Here is a 26,561-nt window from a genome sequence, read left to right as displayed (position 1 = left end):
CCACAATGTGCACCTCCTTGCTTTGGTCCTTGAAATTCTATACCTTTCTGCTTTTTTTCAGGATCTCCTCCATTCCACCTAACCATGATTTCCTGTCTTCACCTTTCTTTAGATCCACAAACTCTTCTTCCATGTATTTCTTTTGCAGTTTTATTCTCAGTCATCCTATCTGTATCACTGAATAATCTCATCATTTTTCTCCCTTCCCAGAGATCTTCGATCCCACCTCTTCCTGTTTTTACTGCATGCACATCTAAACTAACCCATTCCCACAGAATTCATCTTACTTTGTGGTTCATCTGACATGCCTAATTCTCACATCCATTAAATGATGTGGATCAGGAATATCCAATCTTGGCAACTTGAAGACTTGTGGACTTCTGAGTGAAGAATTCTGGGAATTGAAGTAGTAACTTTAAGACTCATAGCCTTCAACTATCCCATGATGGCTGGGGAATTCTGGGAGTTGAAGTCCACAAGTCTTAAGTTGCCAAGCATTGAACAAGCTTTCATTTGTCATACAAATCACATACTACCTATTATAATTTTACTAGCATTTGCAAGTCTGAACTTTCTTTCCTTCCATCCTTCCTTCCTTCCTTGTCACCAACTTCAGCAATCACTCTGCCAACACACACAGATTCATATTGCTTTTTGCCATATTCAGATCCATATCCTCTGTGCATCATACAATTTAATATTCACTACAATCATTTGGGTTTTTAACCTCTAACATCATTTGGATATAAAGATACCCACTCATTCTCATGCCCACTCAAAATACTTTTAATGTCATCATAAGCTTTCCATTTATATTTGTTATATTAATAACTAAGTCCCTAAGTCAAACATTCAGGTCTTATTACATGTTTGATGTTGAATCATTCAAAATGACTAATTCTGATAGTCAGCAATTAATTCCATAGTATGAAGATTCAATGAATTTTCAACATTCAACAATTCAAGTTTATATGTGTTCTTTAAATCAACAAGGCAGGCATTCCTACATTCACGTTTTCAATGATCTGCTGAAATCCAAAAATCTAGGCAGTACATCTGTAGCACAGCATAAAGGCATTTCCCAAATTTTGCTCATCTCTGATAACTATTCATCAAATGCATTTTCCCATGCTTAGCAAACTGATACACTGTATTTTTTTGCATTCACTGCAAAAAATAAGACAACAATAATGGCATTATCTAGTAGTTTATCATAGATGCTCTCTTCGCATACAAGTTACACAAATAGATAGGCGCACCGTAACAAATCAAGCCCAGTTACACCATCTATTAGCCATACATTTTTCAACATTTTCCCAGTATTTACAGCTTTCTTGTCATCGTTTTTCCCTTCAGCACAGAGATTTATAGCATTAATTTCCGTTCCGTTCTTTGTCATATTACTCTTTTCTTCTCTATACACATTATACCATGTCTTTCTCTCTGTTTTCCTTTTATTCACATTTTTTTCAACCACAACCTCCCTCACTTCATCATCACACCCACCATCCTTCTTCATACTTCTCATTAGTGCAACTCCACACACTTCTGCAGCACTTTGTAGCATAATTCATTTCATTCTGTTCCAAGCAGATTCCACACATTCTTCTCCTCCTTCACTTCCCTTAATTCTGTTGGGGGATTAATCTGTCTTTTTTCCCCATCCCGTTCATATCACCTAGCAGATTCTCTCCTGCATCTCATTCATTCAGAAAATTGGACAACTTTTCCCAAAATGCTCACTATAACCCTACTTCCTTCCTAATCCCCATTCATTGATAATTCTTTTTCATATACAGTATATTTAAGTTTTTCATTCATAATGAAACCTTACCCGAGGAGGCTACCTCTGTTATTACAAATTACATGTCACTTGGAATCATCACTGATCCAATGAAAAAATGGTTTCATATTTCTGTAGCTTTCTTCACACATTGCAATAAGCTCCAACATGGTTTGACTTATTTTAACATGTTATGCGAAACCAGCCATTGTGATTTGTAAGTGATGTTGACCTAGCCTATGTTGTGATCCCAACCAAATGTGGGTTATCCAGGAAACCATGATTAAACTATCAGGGTTCCAAGTAATGCACCCATAGAAAACAAAACTCCGAGGCAGGTATAGATTCCTCAAAGAATAGTTTTATTGCATATATCATATTGGCACAGTCCTGGTGAAAACCAACTCTGAAGGTTCCTGTGGTTTTCACCTAATTAAAAGTGAAAGTTTGTTTCCCTTCCCCAAACAATCAGTCACATGGTCCAATCAAGGTGCCGTCCGGTCGCCTGGTAACATAGCTCCTCCTCTCTCTCTGGCCAGGTGTTAGAATGTCCTTGGTTCCCAGGGGAAAGTGTTTTGTTTTGACTACAAAACCCCAGCTATCTCTATTCCACCCCCTCCCTATCCCTCAGCTCCAGTGTGGCAACACTGAAGCATCAAAATGGCTGCGGTCAGGTCAGCTTCAGGGTTGACATAAACAAACCAAGAGATAGCCAGTGTGGGAACTCGAGTATGTGTATGACCAGTAATTGATTCCAAGATTGTTCCCTGATACAGTATCTCAGCAATGATGATTGGCAACTGAATATATCAACTGCCTCCATTAAAAAAATCAACTAGTTGCGCCTAGGCCAAGGCTGTCGAACTCGCGGCCTGCGGGCCAGATGCGTCACATGCTGGCCATGCCCAGTTTAGGGGAAAGTTGCGATATGTCACGTGACGACGTGAGTTTGACACCCTTGGACAAGGTGAATATGGTATACAGTTGGATTACCAAAATAGTGCACTCACTTGCAGATCCCCTTTGGTTCCCTGTGTGAACACAACTCTGTGAAAAAGAACAGCCCATTGTCAGGTTGTGCGTTTTTCAGAACCAGTCCTACAAACCATGTTAAGGAAACCAGCTTCTCTTTTTAAGTGGGGAGGTGGAAAAAAAATACTCTTGTGGTTAACCAGGATGAGTTATGCTGACTGCTAGACTGCAGAGGGCAATGATTAGTCACACTATGTTGAGCTGAAATAGATTTAGCACCTGGCAGTTAAAAAAGAGTAAATTGATTAATTGTTTTAAAGCAGCAATGTTATTGAGTTTCCCCAGTGTCTGTGTGTTTCTTAATAGAGATTAGACATTAATATGGATTTACAGCATCGGCTCTGGGGACCTTCATTCCAACACCAGGCAGAAGCAAGAGACTGTATAAATGTAAAGGAAACTATAAGTATCCCAAATTTAATTTGATTCAGATAATTTTGCTTTAATCTTAACTTGTTGCGTTATTAACCCCATTGATGTTGTTACTGTTAATTTGCAGCTTCTGCAGCAAGCAACATCCTCCAGTAACTTGGGTGCCTTCAGTGGCATTCAACAAATGGCCGGTGAGTTAAAGCCTCTTTCTTTATTCCTTTTCCTCTTTCTCATCCTGTGGCTGAATTTTAGCCCTCTTCAAGTACCAGAAGATCCTTCATCTCACCGTATGGTTTAACGGGGGAGGGGGGGGTGAGTATATGCAAAAGCAGAACATCTTGGATGTTGCATTGGTTCGGAGTCGGATTCAAAGGCTTCCTTGGATTATGTTCTGCATATTTTGACTTTGGTTTCCAAGTTTCCTGTTTTAGAATAGAAGCATAGCCATCGTAGCCCTCCGGAAGTTATGAATGCTCCAACACTGGAAGTTCTTGAGATTGGATAATCATTTGTCTGAAGTGGTGTAGGGTTTCCTGCCTAAGCAGGGGTTTGGACTAGAAGACCTCGAAGGTCCCTTCCAATTTAATTATGTTATTATTCTATTCTAAATCATTCCATCCAGATTATACTGAAAGCATCTTGCTCCATTTAGGACCAGCCAGGTGTCTCTTCATGGAGCCTACAGACACCAACTTTTTTCTACGATCACTCCTTTCAGCAACTGATACTCAGTAGTACAATATGTTGCTGAACTCTTTCGTTGAAATTATGGTGACTTCCTACAGCACATCCATTTTCTCCACTACAAATACACTGCTCAAAAAAATAAAGGGAACACAAAAATAAGACATCCTAGATCTGAATGAATGAAATATTCTTATTAAATACTTTGTTCATTACATAGTTGAATGTGTTGACAACAAAATCACACAAAAATCACATTTCCATTATCAATGGAAATCAAATTTAGCAACCCATGGAGGTCTGGATTTGGAGTTACACTCAAAATTAAAATGAAAAAAAAAAACACTACAGGCTGATCCAACTTTGATGTAATGTCCTTAAAACAAGTCAAAATGAGACTCAGTAGTGTGTGTGGCCTCCACGTGCCTGTATGACCTCCCTACAACGCCTGGGCATGCTCCTGATGAGGTGGCGGATGGTCTCCTGAGGGATCTCCTCCCACACCTGGACTAAAGCATCCCCCAATTCCTGTGACAGTCTGTGGTGTATGGAGCAAGACATGATGTCCCAGATGTGCTCAATTGGTCTGGGGAACGGGCGGGCCAGTCCATAGCATCAGTGCCTTCGTCTTTCAGGAACTGCTGACACACTCCAGCCATATGAGGTCTAGCATTGTCTTGCATTAGGAGGAACCCAGGGCCAATCGCACCAGCATATGGTCTCACAAGGGGTCTGAGGACGTTCTCCACGGCGTCTCCAGACCCTGTCACGTCTATCACATGTGCTCAGTGTGAACCTACTTTCATCTGTGAAGAGCACAGGGCGCCAGTGGCTAATTTGCCAATCTTAGTGTTCTCTGGCAAATGCCAAACGTCCTGCACGGTGTTGGGCTGTAAGCATAACTCCCACCTGTGGACGTCGGGCCCTCATACCACCCTCATGGAGTCTGTTTCTGACCGTTTAAGCAGCCACATGCACATTTGTGGCCCGCTGGAGGTCATTTTGCAGGGTTCTGGCAGTGCTCCTCCTGTCCCTCCTTGCACAAAGGCAGAGGTAGTGGTCCTGATGCTGGGTTGTTGCCCTCCTATGGCCTCCTCCACATCTCCTGATGTACTGGCCTGTCTCTTGGTAGCGCCTCCATGCTCTGGACACTACGCTGACAGACACAGCAAACCTTCTTGCCACAGCTCGCATTGATGTGCCATCCTGGATGACCTGCACTACCTGAGCCACTTGTGTGGGTTGAAGACTCCGTCTCATGCTACCACTAGAGTGAAAGCACCACCAGCATTCAGAAGTGACCAAACCACCAGCCAGAAAGCATAGGAACTGAGAAGTGGTCTGTGGTCACCACCTGCAGAACCACTCCTTTATTGGGGATGTCTTGCTAACTGCCTATGCTTTCCACCTGTTGTCTATTCCATTTGCACAACAGCATGTGAAATTGATTGTCAATCAGTGTTGCTACCTAAGTGGACAGTTTTATTTCACAGAAGTGTGATTGACTTGGAGTTACATTGTGTTGTTTAAGTGTTCCCTTTATTTTTTTGAGCAGTGTATATCAACAAAGGAGAATATTTGTAGCTCAGGATTGAAATGAGGGGTGTTGCTGTGCTCTGAGTTGGGTTGACTCAAAGGTTCTTTTGCAAAAGGCAATTGGACTATGTTTTTCCCCCCCTTGAGGAAGAAGACATTTCACCTCTCATCCAAGAAGCTTCATCAGTTCTGGTGGGTGGTGGGGAGATGAAAGGATTAGTTCTGGCAGGGTGGTGGAAGGGGAGAATGGAAGGAATATATTTCTTTGCAGTCATCTGGTTATTAGTACTCTAATAGAATCTCCATAGACATTTGAGATTGGTTGTTTTGTTGCAGTTTCATTACCCAAACTAAGAAACACCATTATTTTGAAGCAAATTAACCCCTCACTACAAATATATGTGTCTCACACACACACACACAAACACACACACACACACACAAATCATACACAATCTTTCTCTCCGGGCTCCAAGCCTGCTTGCTTTTTTTTAGATGAGCCAAAATTTACAAAGTAAAATGGAATGCTTGGTCATTGTGATTTACATCCACTGAGAATACTTGGTCCTCTTGTTTAATTTCATTTCACAATTTTTTAAGTGAGGGTTTGTTGCAATTTTCCAGCAGCAAACCTCTCAGAATTTACAGTGCCACCATCTTAGATGATGAATACTCTTCTGATTTACAGATCTGACATATCTCATTACATCGAAGCTGGATCCTCGATGAGTGTCTTAGGAATACTTCAGGCAAGCCCAAAGTCTGGGCTTGAAGGAGGTCAAGAAAATCAAGAGGGCAGCCACAATCCTGTGTTTGACCCCCCTACTCCTTTTTTACACGTCTGAACTGCTTGATGTTCTTTTAGCTACACAGCTGTGGTTACCATCTTAAATTTTCTGCCCCCATCCTCAAGACAGTTAGCTGAACGGCTTCTGAATATCAGCCTGGGTATATTTACTAAGCAATTTATCACTATGAGCCATGGTGGCGCAGTGGTTAGAGTGCAGTGCTGCAGGCTACTTCTGCTGGCTGCCGGCTGCCTGCAATTTGACTGATCCCTGTCTGATGTGCGGGGGGGGGAAGCAATTCTAAGCATGGCCATTACGTCTACCCTGCGATGCCGTTAGTAACCTTCCCCTCTTGCTTGATATTCTTTATTTCTCATCAAAGCAGCCTCTCCTGCACTGTTCTTGTCATCAAACATGTGAATTTATTTTTAATTATGCTCTGACCCCGTCAGCAAATTGGTGGCGCTTTTATTCACTCTTGCCACAGCAAAGGGCATCAGCTCTATCCATATGTCGTCTTGGCGTCCTCTTTCTTTTCTACCTTTTTTTTTATCCTCCCTGTTTAAAATATTATTATTAATGCTTTGCTCTGAATGGATCTTGAAGCGCGCCTATGAAAAAGAGATGAGGGTGTCCCCAAAGGCTGTTGGTGTTTTATTCCTAGAATATGCCATTACTGCATTGGCTCCAGAGATTAATGCAGAATCTACTTTCTGACAATATAAATTGGCCCGCAGGTGACGATATCGCTGAGTTATTTCCTCTGGTGCAAATCTGTTGGCAAGCACTTGCCACTCATATTATGTGCAGCTCATAATCTGGCACGGTCTTTTTTTATTATTATTATTCTCCTCCCATGAAAAATATATCTTTATGTGATAAACAACATTTTCACAGTGATGGTTTTTTGGAACCGGCTTTGAGTTAAGAAGCCCAATAGTATTTCTTGGACTTCACCCTACAGAATGAGAAATGCAAGGACCAGAAAAGTGAGTGTGTGCAAGTGTGTTGGTTTGTTTGCTTATTTGTATGAGGGCAGTGAAAGATTTTTTCTGCATAGCACAGTTAGAGATGTATTATGTCTCTGCAATTATGATCTATTGGTTGAGACAGCCCAAAGTCATGAGTGTGCTCCCTCAGAGTAAATTGGATCCAGACTTAGCCATTGCATCAGTGAAACCAGCTGGGAGTAAAATAAGCCTTAGCTCCCCCCCCCCAATTTATCTAAATGGATCAACTCTACAAATGACAAATCTGAGTTTGTCAATTGCACTCAAAACCCAGGCAATTTCACACATTCTTCAACCAGAGGCCTTGATAGCCAGTCTGTTGGGATGATATTTAGAAAGATCTCTCAGCTTTGTCACCTCTGCCTGTAAACTGTACACTTTTGAATTATAAAACGCTTAGATATTGATATATTTTTTTGGCTTCTCTGGTATTCTTTCTTTCATATACAGATAGTCCTCAACTTAAGACCACAATTGAGCCCCACATTTCTGTGGCTAAGCAAGAAAGCTGTCAAGTGCATTTTAACCCATTTTACGACCTACCTTGTCACAGCTGTTAAGCAAATCATTGCCATTGTTAGTAACGCGGTTCTGGCTTCTCCATTGACTTTGCTTGTCAGAAGGTCACAAAGGGACCCTGGGACGCTGCCAATGGTCATAAATATGTGCCAGTTGTCAGGGGTCTGAATTTTGATCATGTGACTATGAGGATACTGCAATGGTCACAAATGTGAAAAATGTCATAAGTCACTTTTTTCAGTGCCATTGTAACTTGATCACTAAACAAAGTGATCACTAAACACTAAACGATCACTAAAACTGTTTTACACACACATATACATGTATATGTATCTATACACCTACAGAGACACGTATAGTGCCGTGTTGGTGTGGTGTCGGGGGTTTCCGGTTCAATGTGTGAAGGGTGCAGGATGTGTGTTTGTGTTTCTTTTCAAGGTCATGGTCATGATGTGCACTGAAGACGGCGTTTGATTTCATTGTACGAGGTGCAATGACAATAAAGTAAAGTATAGGCACACACACTCACAAAATAGCTCAGGTTAATTAGTTTATTTTAATTGTGAATGGCAAAACTGAAGGGCAGAATCGGAGCTTAAGATTGATAGAAAGGTGATCGAGGAACATCTTGCTACAGTTAATGAATTTAAGTCTTCAAGACTAGATGAATTATGCCCTCTAGGGCAGTGGCCCCCAACCTTTTTTGTGCCACGGCCCGGTACCGGCATCACAAAATGATCCACGGCCCGGTACCGGCATCAGCACGCATGACAAGGCAAGGCGAGCCGAGCGACCGGCCAGCCAGCCGTCCCCCGCTTCTCCCCGCCACCTTCAACTCCTCCTTTGTACCTTTGTCGATGGGCTTCACTTTGGGACGGCTTCAGGACGGTCGCTCGGCTCGCCTTGCCTTGAGTGCTGAAAGAATCCTCGCGCCTTAGTTTCGTTCGAAGCCCCCCCCCCCCCTTCGATGAAACTAAGGCGCAAGGATTCCTTCAGGACCCAAATGCCACTTTCCAACCGGAAAAGCTCACCAGAAGCACTTTCTCGTCAAACAAGATGGCGGCGCCCAGCAAACCGGCGGCCCAGTAGGAAATGTTCCACGGACCGGTACCGGTCTGTGGCCCGGTGGTTGGGGACCCCTGTTTTAGGGTACTACAGGAAGGCTGCATTTTATCCCTACATTTTAGGAGGTGAATTGGCTGCTTTGTGACTCTGCATTGAAGAGTTAAACTTTGAAGGGAAAGTGTCCTTCAAAGGAAACTTTCCTTCTACCTATTGAACCTTTAATGGGAATGGTGCCATGTAGGCTTTGAAGCATCCCCTCAGTAATTTATAAGGTGGCCTTAGGTATCCAACTTTCTTATATCTTCAGCCTTAATTAAAAAGATACTGATACCCGTCATGGGGTTCTTGTCAAATTACCAATAAAAATTATTGCAAACCATTTAATGTTCAGTGTAACTCTTTGAAAATGGGTGTTTAATGGGATTTAAAACTTATTGTGTATACATTATCCTGGAATTTGTGTGGTTAGAGTGGGACAGGGCTGTCATAAGCAAGCAAGCCAGCGTGTTTTCTTTTTTTCTTTTGTTTTTGTAAATGTCTCTGATAAGAGAAAACCTAAATCGCACAATGGACTTCTTCAAAAAGAATATTTGATGCCTCCCTCTTGAAAAATAAATGAAATGCATTTTTCAATTCTTTTTTGTTTTTCCAAGCTGACATCAACAGTTATGATAAAATATCCCCTTTTAGTTGGGGACTGGTCAGTCCCTTCTTCCTGTGTGGGAAAGTTTGCCCTGAAAGCTTCATATCCTGAGTTGTGATATGGAAACCTCAGGTCTCCAATTTATTTGTGTTTTAACAGGACTGCCTGTGTCACTGCAAGGGTACTACATCAGTTTCCTGCAAATGTGCTAATAGGCCATATGAGAGAATTCTACAAGCATCCATCTGCCGATTTTTAACAAGCCTGATTGGCAAGTGGATGTAACAACTGACATCTGTTCTTCCTTATTGATATGTAGATTTATGGTAATTGCTGTGAACAATAAGACACCAAATTACCTAAGGTGAACATTAAATTAAATTTTCATAGCCTCTCTCCTTATAAATACATTTTATAAAAATCTTACATTTCAAGCAGACATATTGTACATCCATTATAAGCATAATTTAATTGTATTTTTAATCTGCCAAGCAATGAAAATCTGAGTTGTGATTCTTGCTGTAGAAAATATTACCCTATTTTGATAGCTGAGCAGTTTATATTATTGAAATCAATTAAATGTCACATTTATTCTCAGCATTTTTTTCTCCAGCATAAAAACTAAGGAAGCATATCTAGAGGCTTGTTTCTCCAAAGGGTACCTCTCTTCCTTCTGCCCCTCCTTTCTAGTGTAAATAATTAACATTTCTTCCAAAAGTACTGCGTTTGTAGAATATTTAGTAGTTTCAGCAGAAAATTATCAGATTATTTTTCATTTCATTTTACTGTGGAATGTAGGGGAGAAGCCACAATAGCAAAAGAAAAGGCCTCATGCTCCTATATTTTGGATGATAATTCTCAAGCAGGTTGAGAAATAAAGAACAACTAGATTTATTTATTTATTTATTATGTATTTATGTATGTATGTATGTATGTATTTATTTATTTATTTATTTATTTATTTATATTGCCTCCTATTCGCCCATGGCGACTCGAGGCAGCTTACACAATGTAAAACCATATTTAAAACAAAAAATAAAAATAATAAATAATAAAAACTAACAAAAATAATCAAATAAATGAATAAAGTACAATGGAACAAAATCAGGGGGGGGGGGAATCACCCCCAACTCCCACCCACACCCACCCCTATGGCAACAGATCCACCCTAGCCATTTGATGGGGTCCATCCCGCTCTGGGTTCCCCAGGCCCGCTGGCAGAACCAGTTCCTCAGTGCCTTCCGGAAGAGAGCTAGAGTCGGGGCCCATCTAAGCTCTGGGGGAATGATATTCCAGAGAGAGGGAGCCACCACGGAGAAGGCCCTTCTTCTGGGTCCCACCAGGTGTATCTCCCTCAGGGATGGGACCCACAACATTCCCTGCCTCCCCACTCTAATGGGTCAGATAGATGTGACCAGCAAGAGACATTCCCACAGATAACCCGGTTCCAAGCCACGAAGGGCTTTAAAGGGGACAACCAGCACTTTTAAAAAGATGCAGAGCAATGAGATGTAGAACCTCATCCTGGAAATTATAGGTACCACAATCAACCCCAAAATTTATGTTGCTAGGTGAGACAGTTGTTAAATTAGTTTTGTCCCCATTTTATCGCCTTTCTTCCCATAGTTGTTAGGTGAATCACTGCAGTTGTTAACTGAGAAACCTGGTTGTTAAAGAGAAACCAGCTTCCCCATTGACTTGACTTCTCAGAAAGTCACAAAAGGTGATCGCATGACCCTGAGATACTGCAACCGTCATAAAAACAAGTCAGTTGCAGGCATTTGAATTTTGATCATGTGACCATTGGAGTGCTGCTACCGTCGTAAGTGTGAAAACGGTCGTGTCACTTTTTTCAGTGCCGTTGTAACTTCGAGTGGTCCCTAAACAAACTGATGTAAGTCGAGGACTACCTGTACAAGATAATGCTTTCCATTCACACCTCTATCCACTCATCCTCCATTTCAGGTGTGCTGTCTAGGGCTGCATCTGATTTGGTCTTGCAAACCTGTGGTTGAATTCTCCCTTTCCTCCAGGGGAAAGGCAGAGTCAGGCCAAGCAGCCATTCCTGTCATCCTCAAGATCTGATGGTTTTAATAAAGGCAGCTTAATAAAGGTAGCTACCCTGGTAACTGAGGATGAGAACACATCCTGGCTGGATATTTATTTAGCTGAGAAAAGGTTTAGGTGATAAACAGAGCCAACGCATGAATATCTCCATGATTATACAGTTCCATCCCATTATGTCAGCCATTAGCACTGTGAAATGAGTGTGTTCTGGGCAAAGTTGGCAGCGGGTTCAAAAGAGGTCCTCTGATTTATCCATGGCACAAAGTCATGAAAGAAAAGCAGAGCTTATCTGCACGAAGTGCCTTGTTGCACAGTATGGTCTGTTAAATATAAATCTCGTCCAATTATTTGGAGGTATATGAATTGACAAAGGACAATGAGATGTTGTTGGCTCTCTCCTCTTTGTTTTGAATCTTGGCTGGGTTTTTTCCAACTCCCAGAAAGATTTGTTTTAGTACCTCTTTGGCAGGTAGCTGTTACATGGATGGAATGAGATGGGATGGGATGGAACGGAATGGGAAAAGGAATAGAATAATAGGGTAGAATGGAATGGAATGGAATGGAATGGAATGGAATGGAATAGAATGGAATAGAATAGAATAGAATAGAATAGAATAGAATAGAATAGAATAGAATAGAATAGAATAGAATAGAATAGAATAGAATATAGAACCGGGGTGGGTTTCTACCGGTTCTGTCCACTTCTGTAGAACCGGTAGCTCTGAAGAGCAGCAGACATAGAGCCGGTTCTATGTCTGCTGATGTTTTTGCCCACCTGCCCACCCAGGCTCTTACCTGATCTTTATTTCCTGATTTTTCAACTTCAACTGCTGAACAAGGCACAGCTGCAGTTAAAAAAGCAGGAAAAGAGGGCTGTTTCAAAGGCTGCTTCTCTGCATGCAGCCTGCTGATGACGATTTACAGGCATGCGACTCCCAGCGTGCAGGGAAGCTCGTAAATCCCGAACCCGTAGTTAACCCTGTCGTATCCCACCCCTATGTAGAATGGAATATAGAACGGAACAGAACAGAACAGAATAGAATAGTTGGAAGGGACCTTGGAGGTCTTCTAGTGCAAACCCCTGCTCAGGCAGGAAATTTCTACTAGTAGGTAGAGGCTTTGAGAAAGATCCTGCCCCTTATTTATTCTCACATCCATCACCGGAAAATTATTACATACACCAAGTTTTCTAAAGAGTGAAAAATATGAGGAATCTGTTTATGCCTTTTGCATTAGTTGTTTGACATGCACACCTATTTTTTCTCTTATTGAAACTTCCTGCACAGTCTGTAATCTTGATCTTCTTGGGATTGTGTGGAAGTTTGCATGTATTAATTAAATTTTCCATGGTTAAAGTACCTTCAGAACTCTGAGTAAATAAATGTTCAGCGAACATGTTTACTGGAATGGAAATTGTTTCAAATGTATGACTAAGATGACTTCTCCTAATTCTGAGCCCCAGTGGATTTGACTTTACAGCAAATTATCCCCGGCAAAACCAGACTGATGGATTGTTAGGCAGTAACGCAGCCTCTTCTCTTCTCTTCTCCCTTTTGAAGTAGAAGCATCACTGTTAGATAACAACGTATTCTTGTGATGCTTTCTAAAAAAAATTTGCAAGGCTTTTTTTCTGCTGCTCGTTTTTGACATACGTTTTGATAAACAACTCAGAGCTATCCCAAGATAATTTCTCCTGCATTTTTGATTGTGGCCTCATGGCACAACTCATGCTTCCCATTCATGAGGGCTCGTGCTGAGTCCCTGTCATCTGGTCCATCAGAACAGGTTTCTTTTTAAAAATGAAAATCAAGAAAAGTAGAAAATGACAGTCTTTGCAAATCCCAAGTCAAGTTAGACTTTATTTTGGTGAAAGGCCACTACAGAACAAAATCGTTAACGAGCGGTTTAAAAGTAAAAGAGGAGGACCAGACAAGCTGAAAGGATACAGGTAGCCCTCAACTTAACAGCTACCATGGAGCCCAACATTTCTGTTGTTAAGTGAGACATTTGGTATGTGAGTTTTGCCTCCTTTCATTAACTTTCTTGCCACCGTTACTAAGTGACTTGCTGCAGTTGATAAGTTGGTAACCTAGTTGTTAAATGAATCTGGTTTCCCCATTGACTTTGCTTCTCAGAAGGTTGCAAAAGGTGATCGCCGTGGTGGCGCCACGGTGGCGCAGTGGTTAGAACGCAGTATTGCAGGCTAATTCTGATGACTGCCAGCAGTTCGAGCCTCACCAGCTCAAGGTTGAACTTAGCCTTCCATCTTTCCGAGGACGATAAAATGAGGACCCACATTACAATATGCTGACTCTATAAAACTGCTTAGAGAGTTCTGTAAAAGCCCTATGAAGAGGTATATATAAGGTTAAGGGCTATTGGTTTTGCTATCACATGACCTTGGGACACAGTGACGGTCCTAAGTGTGAAACAGTTACCAAGCTTCTGAATTTTGATCAAATGATCATGGGGATGCTTCACTTTTTTCAGTGCTGTTAGAACTTTGAATGTTCACTAAACGAATTGTTGCAAGTCAAAAGCTACCTGTATGGTGGATTTAAAACAAATCGTTTGGGTTTGGAAATCGACTTCACCAGCTCTCTGTTTTCTCTGCAGGAATGAATGCTTTACAGCTACAAAATTTGGCAACCTTAGCAGCTGCAGCGGCCGCGGCCCAGTCCTCAGCCAACACCACCAATGCGAATCCACTCTCCACAGCATCAGGGGCCCTTGGTGCGCTCACAAGCCCAGGTACGTTTGAGCTTCTTTTCACCTTGGTTCCAAAGAAGGATGTCAGGATTCTGACACTTAACCCCATTTAAATCATGAATCTCTAGCCAAACTCCAAAAGGATTTATTGGGAGTTAAAAGATGCGGCATTGCCTGGGTGTAGTCGACTCTGAGACACATAATTCATTGTCACCCTTAACCCTCATTTTCCCTCACCCCCTGGGTGTATCATAATTCATATTCTCCAATGGGACACATCCATAGCCAAGAGTCATCAATCATGCTCTCCAGTTAGAATTTTGCGGGGCAGAAACCTCAGTCACCTAGAAACTATCTTTGAAAACATTTATGGAATGCAAGGTGCCCACTGCTTCCCCTTCCCTTTCTGTTGACAACTCTAAAAGACCACAGAAATATTTTATGAGTTGACATAAGAGGGCAAGTAGATTTAAACATTAGCCTCCTTCTAGCCATGCGTCCAGTGTGATGCTGGTACAAGAACGATAGGTCCATTGGAGATTTTATTCCAGTGTATTCTCTTTGTGTGTGGTAAAACAGGTTTTCTTTCATCGACAATGGAAACTTGGTTGGGGCAATGCCTGAATGTTTTAATGGTCTGCATTGCAGGGGTGTTTTCAGAGGGAGGTCCAAAAGTCAAGATAGCAGCCACGTCGGTGCATTTGATGTTCCCCTCTCTTTTTTATTTGTGTCGTTTGATTATTCCATCACAGCTGCCATCTTGGCCTATGGGGGTATATCTTACAGACACCCTTCCTGCGCTGAATTGTGATTTCAAACATGTATTAATTGTGTTATTTTAAATTTTAATGAGGACTTCAGATTGGGGAATCTTAACGGGGAAGCATTCAAAATGTGTCTGTCCTATCTATTGCCAAGTTGTTGTTTTTTTTGAAAAGACGTTTATCTACTTCACATTGCTAACCTTCTCAAATAAGAGGACAGATTTTTAACCAGGGGATAATAATTCATTCATGGATTGTTGCAGGCAATTTAGTCTTGAGAATTTGGGGAGCCATATTTCATTGTGAACATTTTCTATATGCTTATCTATTTTCTTTTGATATTTTTAAAAAATAATGATAATTTATTTTATTTTGCATTGCACTTACAAAAAATTTATCCTGGTTTTGTCTGTTACCATATTTATCCAATTGTGTCAACTGTTTTTATTTCATTTCCAAAAACCCAGAACGTTAAGAATTCTAGAAAACATGGAACCTTCTTTGATAACTGTGGTTTTAACAAATTCTATTTCTTTTAATTTTGAACACTCTTGGTTTTCTCTTGAAACTGCTGAAAAGCTTTTCAGAGGAAAAGACAAATGTCCTTCTGTGTCCCTTGGCAGAAATTAAATCAAGTTCTCACATCAGGATCAATTTAAAGATTTGTGCTATGACCCTATGTAATATCTAATTCATTCAATTCCTAAAATGCTACTTCATACAAATGATTGTAATTCTTAAGAGATTCCACAGACATCATGGCCCTATAGTGCAGGAATAGCCTTTTCCCTTAGCTTTTTGTCTTGAAGCAAAGCATACTTTAGTTGGCTTGTAAATTATTCCCTTTTTAACATCATATATTTCTATGAGGCACAGTTTCAGCTCCGTTATGAACTTTCATGATTCATGGCAACCATGCAAAATACCTTGTGTGTTTTCTCTTTGAGAATGGGAATGTGGAAATCTACCATTGCTACATTTTTGTCACACTGATCAGACCAACAATTCTGTCTCAAGTGGTCAAGCAAAGAAGAAATTTATTCTCGCTGTTTTCTTCTAAGTCAGCCAGCAACCTTTTCCTTCTTATCTCTTTGCTCCAGAGCTGGACAAATGCTCAGTGACCAGTAATGCTTAGTATTTGCAGATTTCAGATGTATCTGATGTTCCTTGATTTGCTGCACAATCCCCTTGGTTGACTTTTCCCACATTTTAATGCTATCTGTATTGTGGATTCCACATCTGGCACCCACATTTATACCGTTTTTAGACCCGATTTAGGATTTACGCAGCTGAGTAGCGGTTGGCAGAGAATGGAGTGCAGAATAATCCTACATAGGGATTAAATACCAATTGAAGATGATAAAAGCAAATGGAATTATTGAAGACAACACACAACTTTGTGTGGGGTGGGGCTTTCTGTTTGCTTCCACCCCGTGACATCATTTGGCCCACAAGGATGGAAATACAACAGGATTGGATCCTTTTCCATACCCCATCACAATCAAATTAAAAGCAGATTTCGCATGCTTTGGGTATGTGTTGTGGGGAGTTGTGTTGCCAAAATCTACTTATCCACCTACTAAGTTGGATGATTTTGAACTACTTGCTGTCTTTTCCGTCTGTTTCACAGTTTTATTGTGAGAAAAGGACTGTGGAGAAGTTGTGTATGGTGCTTTGTAGAAGAAGGGTGGGCTACAACAGTCCTAATCTGAGTTGGTATTGCTGCTATTGAAAATGGAATATATTAAAACAGTTTCATCTGTGTAGTCATGCACCCATTCATTTGTTCCTGCTTTCAAGCATTGCTTATAAAAAGAAGGGATCGTCTCCAAACTAAGTTAAAATTCATTCTCTTTTAAAATGACCGTGACTTTTTCGTACTAGCGCCTAACCACAGATTCGATCAATTTCAAGAATGTCTTTTCAGCATGATTCACATGTAATTCTGCTACAAAGAAAATCCCAGATTTGTTTACTGGAACAAGATTCAGAATATGCTGTTCTGGTTAATTTAACAGTTTTCCTTAGTGCAGGCGGGAGGGGGGGGGATTGTGTACAGGAGAAAAATTAGCTCTCTTGACTTTAATGAAACTGCTTTAATGAGCATGTTCTAAGCATTATTAAACTTGGAAATGTGCTTAATAGCTAGAGAATGGCCTTAGAGCATCATTGTACATTTATATAGAAGCTGGAGGTTATTAACTTTCATAAATCAACTTTAAAATTAGAGAGCAAAGCTGCTCTACCACTGGGAAAGCGCTGCTATAAGAGCATTGACAACAACTAATTTTATACATACATTTATATCTAAGAACGTCAGATAAGTTTGCAGGGTAAGGATCACTAAGCTATTTAAAAAACCATTGTTTTCCACGCAACTCAGCCACAGGCTTTAGCCAGCCCTACATGGGAAGTTATTTGTGCTCAGAGTTGGAAGAGACCTTGGAGATCATCTAGTCCAAACCCCTGATGAAGCAGAAGACCCTAGAGCAGGGGTCGCCAACCTTTTGGACCTCAGGGATCACCAAACTCATAATTTTAAATCCCAGAGACCATTAACTGGTTCTGTGGGTGTGGCCTAATTTGGGGGTGTGGCTTGGTGGTCATGTGACTGGCTGGGCATGACTTGTATGTAAATATTATAAATATTTATATAAATATTGAAATTTTTATTTAGAAAAAGAGCAACTTTTACCCAAAAGCAGGCAAAGCAGGCAGGCAGATTGAGTTGCTCACAGAATCATTCAGTGATCTATCTATCTGCCATTGGCTAGCTCAGTCTGTCACATAAAATTTGCTTGCCGTGAGTCTGCATTGAATAATAGAACCTTCAGTCCTAAGGGAGGTTCGGCTGTACTTAAAAGCAGAGCTGAAGATCTAAAGATGAGCTAGAAAGCAAGAAATCCAACCATTTCCTGCTTCCTAGCTAATCCAAATCTCCCGGCACAGCAGAGCAGCTGATGAAAAATAGCAATTTAGCAGGCAAGTTTGCCGGGTAAGGAGTGAATGGGTAGGGAGGGTTCCCGCGGGCCATGTGGGCAGTGCAGCCTTGTATTTCTGTGCAGCCTGGATTAATTGATTTGTGGGGGTGAGATTTCTCTGCGGCCCACCAAAATGTTCTCATGCAGCCCACCAGTGGGCCATGGCCCATCGGTTGGCGACCACTGCCCTAGACCATTTCAGATAGGTGGCTGTCCAATCTCTTTTTAAAAGCTTCCAGTGATGGAGCACCCACCCACCGTTCCACTGGTTAATGGTCCTCACTGTCAGAAAGTTTCTTCTTAGTTCCAGGTTGCTTCTGTCTTTGATTAGTTTCCATCCATTGTTTGGTGTCTAGTCTTCTGGAGCTTTGGAAAACAAGATGACCCTCTCTTTTTTATAACATCCCCTCAAATACTGGGATAATGCTATCATGAACCCCCTAGCCCTTCTTTTCTCTAGAGTGGCCATACCCAATTCCTGCAACCATTCTTCATATGTTTTTGTCTCCAGGTCCTTAGGCATCTTAGTTGCTCTTCTTTGCACTTTTTCCAAAGTCTTAACATTTTTTTTTTTTGTAATGTAGTGAGCAAAACTGGATCACTCCTCCTGCTCCTCCTCTTCTTCTTCTTCTTCTTCTTCCATGTTCAGAATTTACCTTTTTCCCCCCTCAGAATTTTTCTTTGTTGCTGAGTGTTGATAACTCAAGGCACAGCCAGACACCAATCCAGCTGCCATCTTAAATCCATCTCAGTTTGCTCAGTAGGACCAGCAATTGGGTGGCTTTGCTTAATGATGGTACAGTAACTGTGCATTTGTGAGAATGTGCCCCTTTGTGTGCAGTAAAGTACCAGTGTTTTTAATCATTTCTTTTAGGCCACCAGAGACAAGATTTTTACTTCGGAGAAAATGTGCCTAGGATGGCTGGGAATCTGCTGCTTATAAAAAGGAGTGGCCTTGGAAAAAGAACACAGCATTAATTCTTTTTTTTTTTTTTTTGTAAATTTTATTTGAGTTTTCACAAAGAGAAAAAAAAAAAGTACAAATAAAACATCTTTTTTGAAAGTAGGGTAATCCCGGGTTACATTTCTCTGTACAGACACAAATTCAGGTTCATGTTCATTTTTATATTCTATTCCATATCTTATTACTATTTTACATTTTCTGCATAGCTTCTCCCCTCTTTTAATTTTCTCAATTTTATTTTAATTATCTCATCTCAATTCAAATCATTGTATTTATATTTTTGTCTGTCCTGTTTCAATTATCTATTATCTTTTCTCATTAAACAAAATTTCTCCTGTAGTTACTGATTGTAGTATGATGCCTTTATATATTTTCCCTAAAGTTGTAACATTCAATATAATACATAACTTCCATTCGGATTCTGCTTGGTACATTCTTAAAATACACACTGTAATCTTAAAAAAAGAAAAAAATATAAATGTATATAATTAAAACAACATTCCATTCCAATTCAATTCTATCATTAATATTAATATTCATTAAAGTCTTAACATCTTTAACATTACTTTTCAATTAAATATCATACTTCTATGGGAACAATTATAAGCTTTCCATAGTTCATTCCCCCCCCCCTCTTCACTTATATTTTATAAAACATTAACTAATTAAAATGTTCCCGTTCCTTCCTAATTCGATTTTCTCATTTATTTTATTTCACTTATTTTATTCACAAACATTTCACTAAATTACACTATTTTATCCCTCATTTTAATCATACGTTGTTTCCAATTTTCTAAAGTTATTTCTATTACTAATATAACAATACAATCTTATGTACCTTTACAGAATCCCTTTTTCAGTTAGATTTTCACCCATTATCTCTAAATAGGTCCTGTTTCTCTATATCTTGCTCCAGTCCTTTGTAACTTCTTTTCCTTTCCTTGATCCCTCTCTTCTTCTCTCTCCCCTTTTACCCCCTTGTCTCTCTACCTCTATTTCTCTCTTCTGTATTCCCTTTTCTGTTGCTTTCCAGTATTATACTTATTTTTGAATTATTTTTCTTTTCTTTGGTTGTTTTTTTAAGTCTTAAATTCTCCATTCTCTTTCCCCCCTTTCCTTTTTCTTCCCCACATAAAATTGCTTGTTCATTAAAGATGGCTTCTTCTTTGTCCCAGTCTTCTTGTTTTGCAATCTTTTCTTGTTGTTTCTCATAGTTCCAAATCTCCATTTCTAAGTATTGAAAAACGAAGCCAAAAGAACCCTTCCCTTCTTGTGCATTTTCTTTGTACTTTTTAAGTTCCATTTTCTATTCATCCAGAAGTGGTGCCATTGTATAAATTTTTAAACAACCACCTGATTGATTTTAGTCATTCAAATATAATAACCAAGAATCCAAAGATCACCAAATAATCCAAATACATGCAAGCTGTTTCTTTTTTGCTCTTTTTTTCACTTTCTCTCCCTGGGGTTACCATTTAGTTGCAAAGTTTCAGTTAAAATGTATCTTTTAGAAGTCTTGTTGAAGTTTTACTGTAGATTCTTTTTAATTCCAGGCAGTCTCCTCCCTCTTCCAGATCCTGCCCTTATTCTTTTTCTCTCCCTTCCTGCTTATGAAAAAGAAAATTTGTAATGTCCAGAAATCTTTATTATCCCTTTGGCATTTTGTTTTATTTTCAGCTTAATTGCCTATTGATGTCAAAGCGGATTTTTCCGATTTCTTATTTAAGTCTCTTAGTTGTCAGTATAGGGAAGGAGAGAGAAGGGAAAAAAAAGCCAAACCTTTCCCTTTTCACTTTCCTTCGCTGCTTCCGACTCTTCTTTGGGAGCGATGTTATTTTTTGTAAGTTTAAATTCCAGGGTACCTTAGTTGTTGCTTTTACAATTTAACCCGGTCAGCCAAAACTTTCACTTCTTATCTTCCTCCTGCACATTCTTTTCTGGTCGAGTTCTTCTTTGTGGTGGCCATTTCTGACCACCGCTGCAACCGCCTTCGGGAAAGGGAGTAATGGCCAGCTGAGGAGGAGAGATGCAGCTCTCCTCAACCCTGCTGGCGGTCTCCCCCCTCTTCACCACCTCTATGGGGTGGCTTAGCCCCGAAACCAGCCGGCTCGGGGCGCTCCAGCGGCGAGCCCAGACAGAAACCGCGCACAATCACGGATTTCTGTCTGTCGCCGAAGCCCTTCAAACTGGAAGTCCTACTCATACAGCATTAATTCTTATGTCCATGAGAAGCCACATAAAAAAGTCTGCATAAAAAATGTCTGCATTTATCTTATGCTTCTCCCAGGAAAATAGGAATATGCAGCCCAAGATCTCTTCTGCAGATTCTTTGAGAAAGAGATATCCAGACTCTTTGCTGAGTCCATTGTTTTATTTTAACTTTTCCAATAGTTGAAAAGCTGTCACAGAAAAGAGGGATTGATTTATTCTCCAAAACACCTGAGGGCAGGACAAGAAGTAATGGGTGGAAGCTTGTTAAAGAGAGATCTAACCTAGAAGTAAGGAGAAATTTTCTGACAGTGAGGATGATTAATCAATGAAACATCTTGCCTCCTGGAGTTATGGGTACTCCATTACTGGAGGTTTTCAAAAATAGTCTGAACAACCATTTGACCTGGATAATATCTCATGCCTTGAGCATGGGGTTGGACTAGAAGACACCCAGGGTCCCTTCCAACCCCATGATTCTGTGTTCTATGGTTCTATGTGTTCTATGATTCTGTGTTTTCTGTCCTATTCTGGGTAATCGTCCATAGAGATGTAAAAGAGAGAGAGAGAGAAAAGGATGAGCAATTCAGAGACAAGTTGAACATAGAAAAATAAATTAGGTAGCCATTTTACAAGGATATAGCCATTTTAGCTATAAATCCAAATCTAAATTTGGCCAGCTTCTGTGAACACACATTTGAAGTCAGAAACTTTATTGGCACAAGATTTTATCCTTCAGGGAACAAGGCAGTAGAGTGCAAGGAATATTACAGCCGGCTGGGGAATTCTGAAAGTTGAAGTCCACACATTTTTAAATTGCTACGGTTGAGAAATACTTATCTGAACCGTTTTTCGCCTAGCAACAGCCCTCCCTGAATACTGCTATCAAGCAAAAACATCAATTTAATAGTCTTGTTCCTCCTTACAAACTCTACATCTCTAAACTGAAAACAACCCTTGTTAAGATGTTCTTTTGATTTCAACTTTCTTATCTAGTGCTAAATTTTCCGGTCCATTAAATACTTTGTAAACCCGAATAAAAGCTTTCCCTGGCTGATTTTGGTTCCATGGGAGAGCTCTATTTAGCTATATAAAAGCCACGTGTTCCATTTCAAAGCATTTCCATTTAAATCTAGGCTATAGTGCAGCATTTATATTTGCTTTTGAAGATGGGGAAAATAAGTGCCCCTTTTTATTTTTATTTTTTTTAATTGTCTGTACAGTTTTGCAGTTGCAAGAGTATTGGAGAGCATCTTCCTTTTTTTTTTTTTTTTTTGAAGTAGTAATTCTCAAAAATCAACTTCCCATCGTCTTTTATTTACAATTTTCCCTGTTGTCTTTTATCTACAGACCATCTTATTACAAAAATGCCAATGCACTTGAGGGAAAAGCGCATCCTGACTATCTAATTTAATGACTTTAAATGAACTGTGATTAATGAAGCTATGCAAGTAAAATGCAGATTTATAGCATTTGTACTTACAGTCGATTCTGCCAAGACTGCACAAGGCGTACAGGATTGATGGTTACAAGTAAGAGGCAACTGTGTTCAACAACCAATGAAACTTTTTTTTTTTCAAGGTGCCAAATGTTGGTAGTTGACACCATTGGCTCTTGAGTACTGTGAAAGTCTCAGAAGTTATAGTTTTGCAGGAAAAAAAATTACACCAGGGTGAAAACAAGCATCTTTCTTTGCAATTTTTCCCTCCACGTTCTCAGGAGGGTCGTAAATAGATCAACTAGAGGAAAACACGTAGCATTGCTCGTTTTCCTTCCTTTGTTGGGTTTGCTAAGGCCACCCACAGCTATTCTTGCTATCTTTTATTTTAGTCCTTGGGACTCTAAGCAGCAAGCAAAAAGGGGATAATGGGTATGGTAAAGGTAGCCCTCCATTTAGGATCACAACTGAACCCAAAATTCCTGTTGCTAATTGAGATAGTTAACTGCATTTTGCCTCATTTTACCATCTTTCTTGTCACCGTTGTTAAACGAATCACTGCAATTGTTATGTCAGTAACATGGTTGTTGAGTGAATCTGGCTCCCCCGTTAACTTTGCTTGTCAGAAGGCCACAGAAGGTGGATCACTGACCCCAGGACACTGCAACTGTCATAAATATGAGCCAGTTGCCCAGCATCCGAATTTTGATTGCGTGACCATGGGGTTGCTGCAACGATGAAAGTGGTTGTAAGTCACTATAAGTGCCTTGTAACTCTGAACAGTAATTAAACAGAAGGTTGTAAGTTGAGGAGTACCTGCATAGCTTCATCAACAGGAGAGCGGTTGGATCCCCGTTTGATTCTCTCGTGATCTGTAACAGGTGCAAAAAGTATGTCTTGGCAGCCACATATAAGCCTACATTCTTTTTTGGTCTCCCCAGGACCCCTCCCCAAATGAGTTGGGCTAAAACAATGGGCCCGTTTTTGCATACTTGTGGACACTGGGGTGGTTTAAGGGACAAAATTGACACCACTAAGCCTTGCAGTTGGTACTTTAAGGTCGGAAGGTTCATTTTCTCCTTCCTTAAAAAACATCACCTCCAGATTGGGCCACGTGGATTCTGGGATGGCCTTCCTTTTTTCTTCCATCTTTGACTTATAGCCACCATGTGAGAACTGCAATGGACGAATAGGGAGCGCTATTGAATTTCTCTCTGTGCTTTGGAAATGTTTGATATCACCTTTGGAATTTATTTATTTATTTATTTATTTGATTTGCCAATTGTTTACAAGATAATAAGTATAAGTGTATACATAGTTGTGAATACATGAAATGGGTACATATAAGAAAAATAAAAGAATAAGAGAAACAATAGGACAGGGACGGTAGGCACGTTGGTGCGCTTATGCACGCCCCCAACATGATGCCAGCTTTGTTAGCATCAACTCATCAACTATCAAGCTTTCCTGTAGCTTCTAGAAAGATATTGATTTATTTATTTTGTCAAATTTTGAAATTGCCCATCACTCTCGCAGAAGGACCATGTTCATTTTCTAAGCCTGGCTGATGATCAATATAGGATTTGAATTCGTGTGTGTGTGTGTGTGTGTGTGTGTGTGTGTGTCCCTCCCCCCTCTCCTTTCTCTTTCTTTTTCTTTCTCTTTCTTTCTCTCTCTCTCCTCTGTCTTTCTCTCTCCTCTCTCTTTCTCTCTCCTTTATCTTTCTCTCTCTCTTTCTCTTTCTCTCTTTTACATACCTGATCTGCTTGGCAGCTATTTTTAAGCTTTTGTTCCACATTAATAAAAGAAGCCATTGACTGCTTCTTTTATTGTTAATTCACTTGATCTGCCATACAAATGCAAAAGATGTACTATTCTTGACCAGTTCGGCTGCTTAAGAGAAAAGAAACTATTTGCCTGGGTAGCGTTTCTGTTCTTCGCTCTTGGGAAGCAATTAAATGAGTTATGGGTCATTCATGATGCTAACCATAACACAAAGGATTTGCCTTTGTTAAGTAAAAGCATTCATTGCTTAAAGCAGAATTGTTTGAAACTTGAGCCATTTTTATAGAACATTTAGGATGCTTTTCCAGAGAAGCATCACAAAATGTTTCTCTAAGCCTAGCATCTCTTAAAAGCTTTCTTTATTTGTTCATTTCAGAACAATACACATCTCTCCAAGAGGCAGTTGAAGCCTGTCGGGGTGACATTTTGTATAGTCCAAGCACCCACTGTGCTATCTGAAATGTGCTTCCAGAAAGAATCCCAAAATAGCTGCACCTGTATGAGAGTTTTTTAAATCAGCCAACATAGTTGATTTTTCTTGGAGATTGGACATTGACAAAAGCTGCATCTTATCCTTTTAAATATTTAGAATATATTTTGCTTCACAAAAGAAGTATAGACACATTATAAATGGATCTGACAATTGTGGATAAAATCATCTCGTTCAGCTCATGTGAAGAGGCAGAAAAACAAAATTAAGATTTAGAATCCACACTATCTTCTGAATGTTACATAACCACAGCACAATAATCCCAACATGTTGATTATCCCCTACTTTTTGTCAAATTCCAAGAAAATATTCATGCATAAGAAACATTTTCCTATTCTGTTTAAATTTTATAGGCCATCTAAAGCATCTAATTTTAAATTCCTTCCCTCCAATTTGTCCTATCCTAGTACACTCACATATAAATAGTTGCTTCTCTCTCCCCCCACCTCTCCCCCTCTATCTATATCTATCTATCTATATAGATATAAATATAGATATAGATATATCCTGATCATAATTTGGATGGTCTTCCCTTTACAAATTTCATTGTATTTCCAAAATTAAAATACAAAATAAAAAAAGAAGAAACAAACTAACAGCCATCAAATGCTAATAATAAAAATAAAAAACCATGTGTACAAAAGAAAATGATAAGTATATCATTCACACAGATATTAAACGTAAACAGTCTAACCTGGTTGAATGCTGAAAAATATATCAAAAATATCTGATGCGTTCTCCTCCACTTACATTATAAGGTAATTCCTCTAAAAGTAATTTTAAGCTTTCCCATCTATATTTTGCTTGGTCTTACCTCATGAACAAAGAACAAATTTGATTGGATACAGGTATAACTCTTTATTAAGGATTAAAAGCAGCAAAACAGATTTATTTCTCCACTCTTATCATAGTGGCAGAGTGCAGCTAGTGGTCTTGTGTTGAGTGATTTGGAGAAGAAAGGACCAGAGAGCCTCTGCAGGCATCTTTCAGATAAAATTGCTTGAATTTGTTTGGAGTTGGATTTCTGCCTTTTTGGGTCTTGTGCAGTTGTCTGAGCTGTAGTCATGCCTAGTAATCTGAAAAGAGTTCAGGTCCATCAGCCCGATGACCGAGTCCTTGGGGCTTTGAACCCTGCCACTTTCCTCTTAGTTCCATGTCCTTCACGGGTGGTTAAGTCATTCCAGGAGGCAATATGTCATTGATCCAGCAGAGATGGATGTCTTTTTGTGGGAGGAAATGCTTGGAAGGAAATCATGGGTTTCTTTCCCCCTCAAGAGGCCATCACTGGATTTAAAAGTTCTGAATAATTTTGTCTGGACTGCACTCTTTCCTTTCCAAAGAACGTTATTGAGAAGATAGTAAGGTTTACTACTCCAAAGGCCCTGGAGGAAGTGATTTATCTGGGTCCTTTTTAAAATAGTTTAAGTCTGAATACAATACCAAGCTGTATGGTAACACTGGCCGATGATCTCGGAGAGTGCTCTATTCTGGGCCTCCTTGATATCTCACAAGCTTTCAATACACTTAACATGGTAGCTTACTTGGACCAGTTTAGGAGGTTTTTAGTTGGGACCATTGTTCTTCAGTGATTCTTCTACTCCAAGGTCAGTTTGGTATTGTGGTATTGTGAGGGAAAGAAACCTATTGCATGAAATGAATAAGGGGACATTGACTAGTATGATATGGATGTGACCCGCTGTTACTCCATTTTGGGTTAGTTTCC

At 39.9% G+C, this 26,561-nt stretch overlaps 1 protein-coding gene across 36 annotated transcripts in view; it reads left to right on the top strand.

Moving 5' to 3' along the window:
• CELF2 (CUGBP Elav-like family member 2) overlaps positions 1-26,561 on the top strand; it is a 587,571-nt gene that overhangs the window by 535,242 nt on the left and 25,768 nt on the right. For 19 of the 36 annotated variants that reach the window (XM_087968847.1, XM_087968845.1, XM_087968856.1 and 16 more), the window contains 2 exons: positions 3,315-3,378; positions 14,116-14,250. In XM_087968847.1, coding sequence (XP_087824973.1) covers positions 3,315-3,378; positions 14,116-14,250 — 199 coding nt within the window. Of the gene's footprint in view, positions 1-3,121; positions 3,206-3,314; positions 3,379-14,115; positions 14,251-26,561 lie in introns of all 36 variants that reach the window. The other 17 variants (XM_087968840.1, XM_026678264.2, XM_087968834.1 and 14 more) reach the window with 1 other exon arrangement.

The sequence above is a fragment of the Notechis scutatus genome, chromosome 6, assembly GCF_049901735.1.
Source record: "Notechis scutatus isolate UNSWTSFEM ecotype Mainland chromosome 6, rNotScu1.2, whole genome shotgun sequence".
Classification (NCBI taxonomy): domain Eukaryota; kingdom Metazoa; phylum Chordata; class Lepidosauria; order Squamata; family Elapidae; genus Notechis; species Notechis scutatus.
The sequence above is the reverse complement of the archived record's forward strand: the minus strand, read 5'-3'. Positions and strand labels throughout refer to the sequence as shown.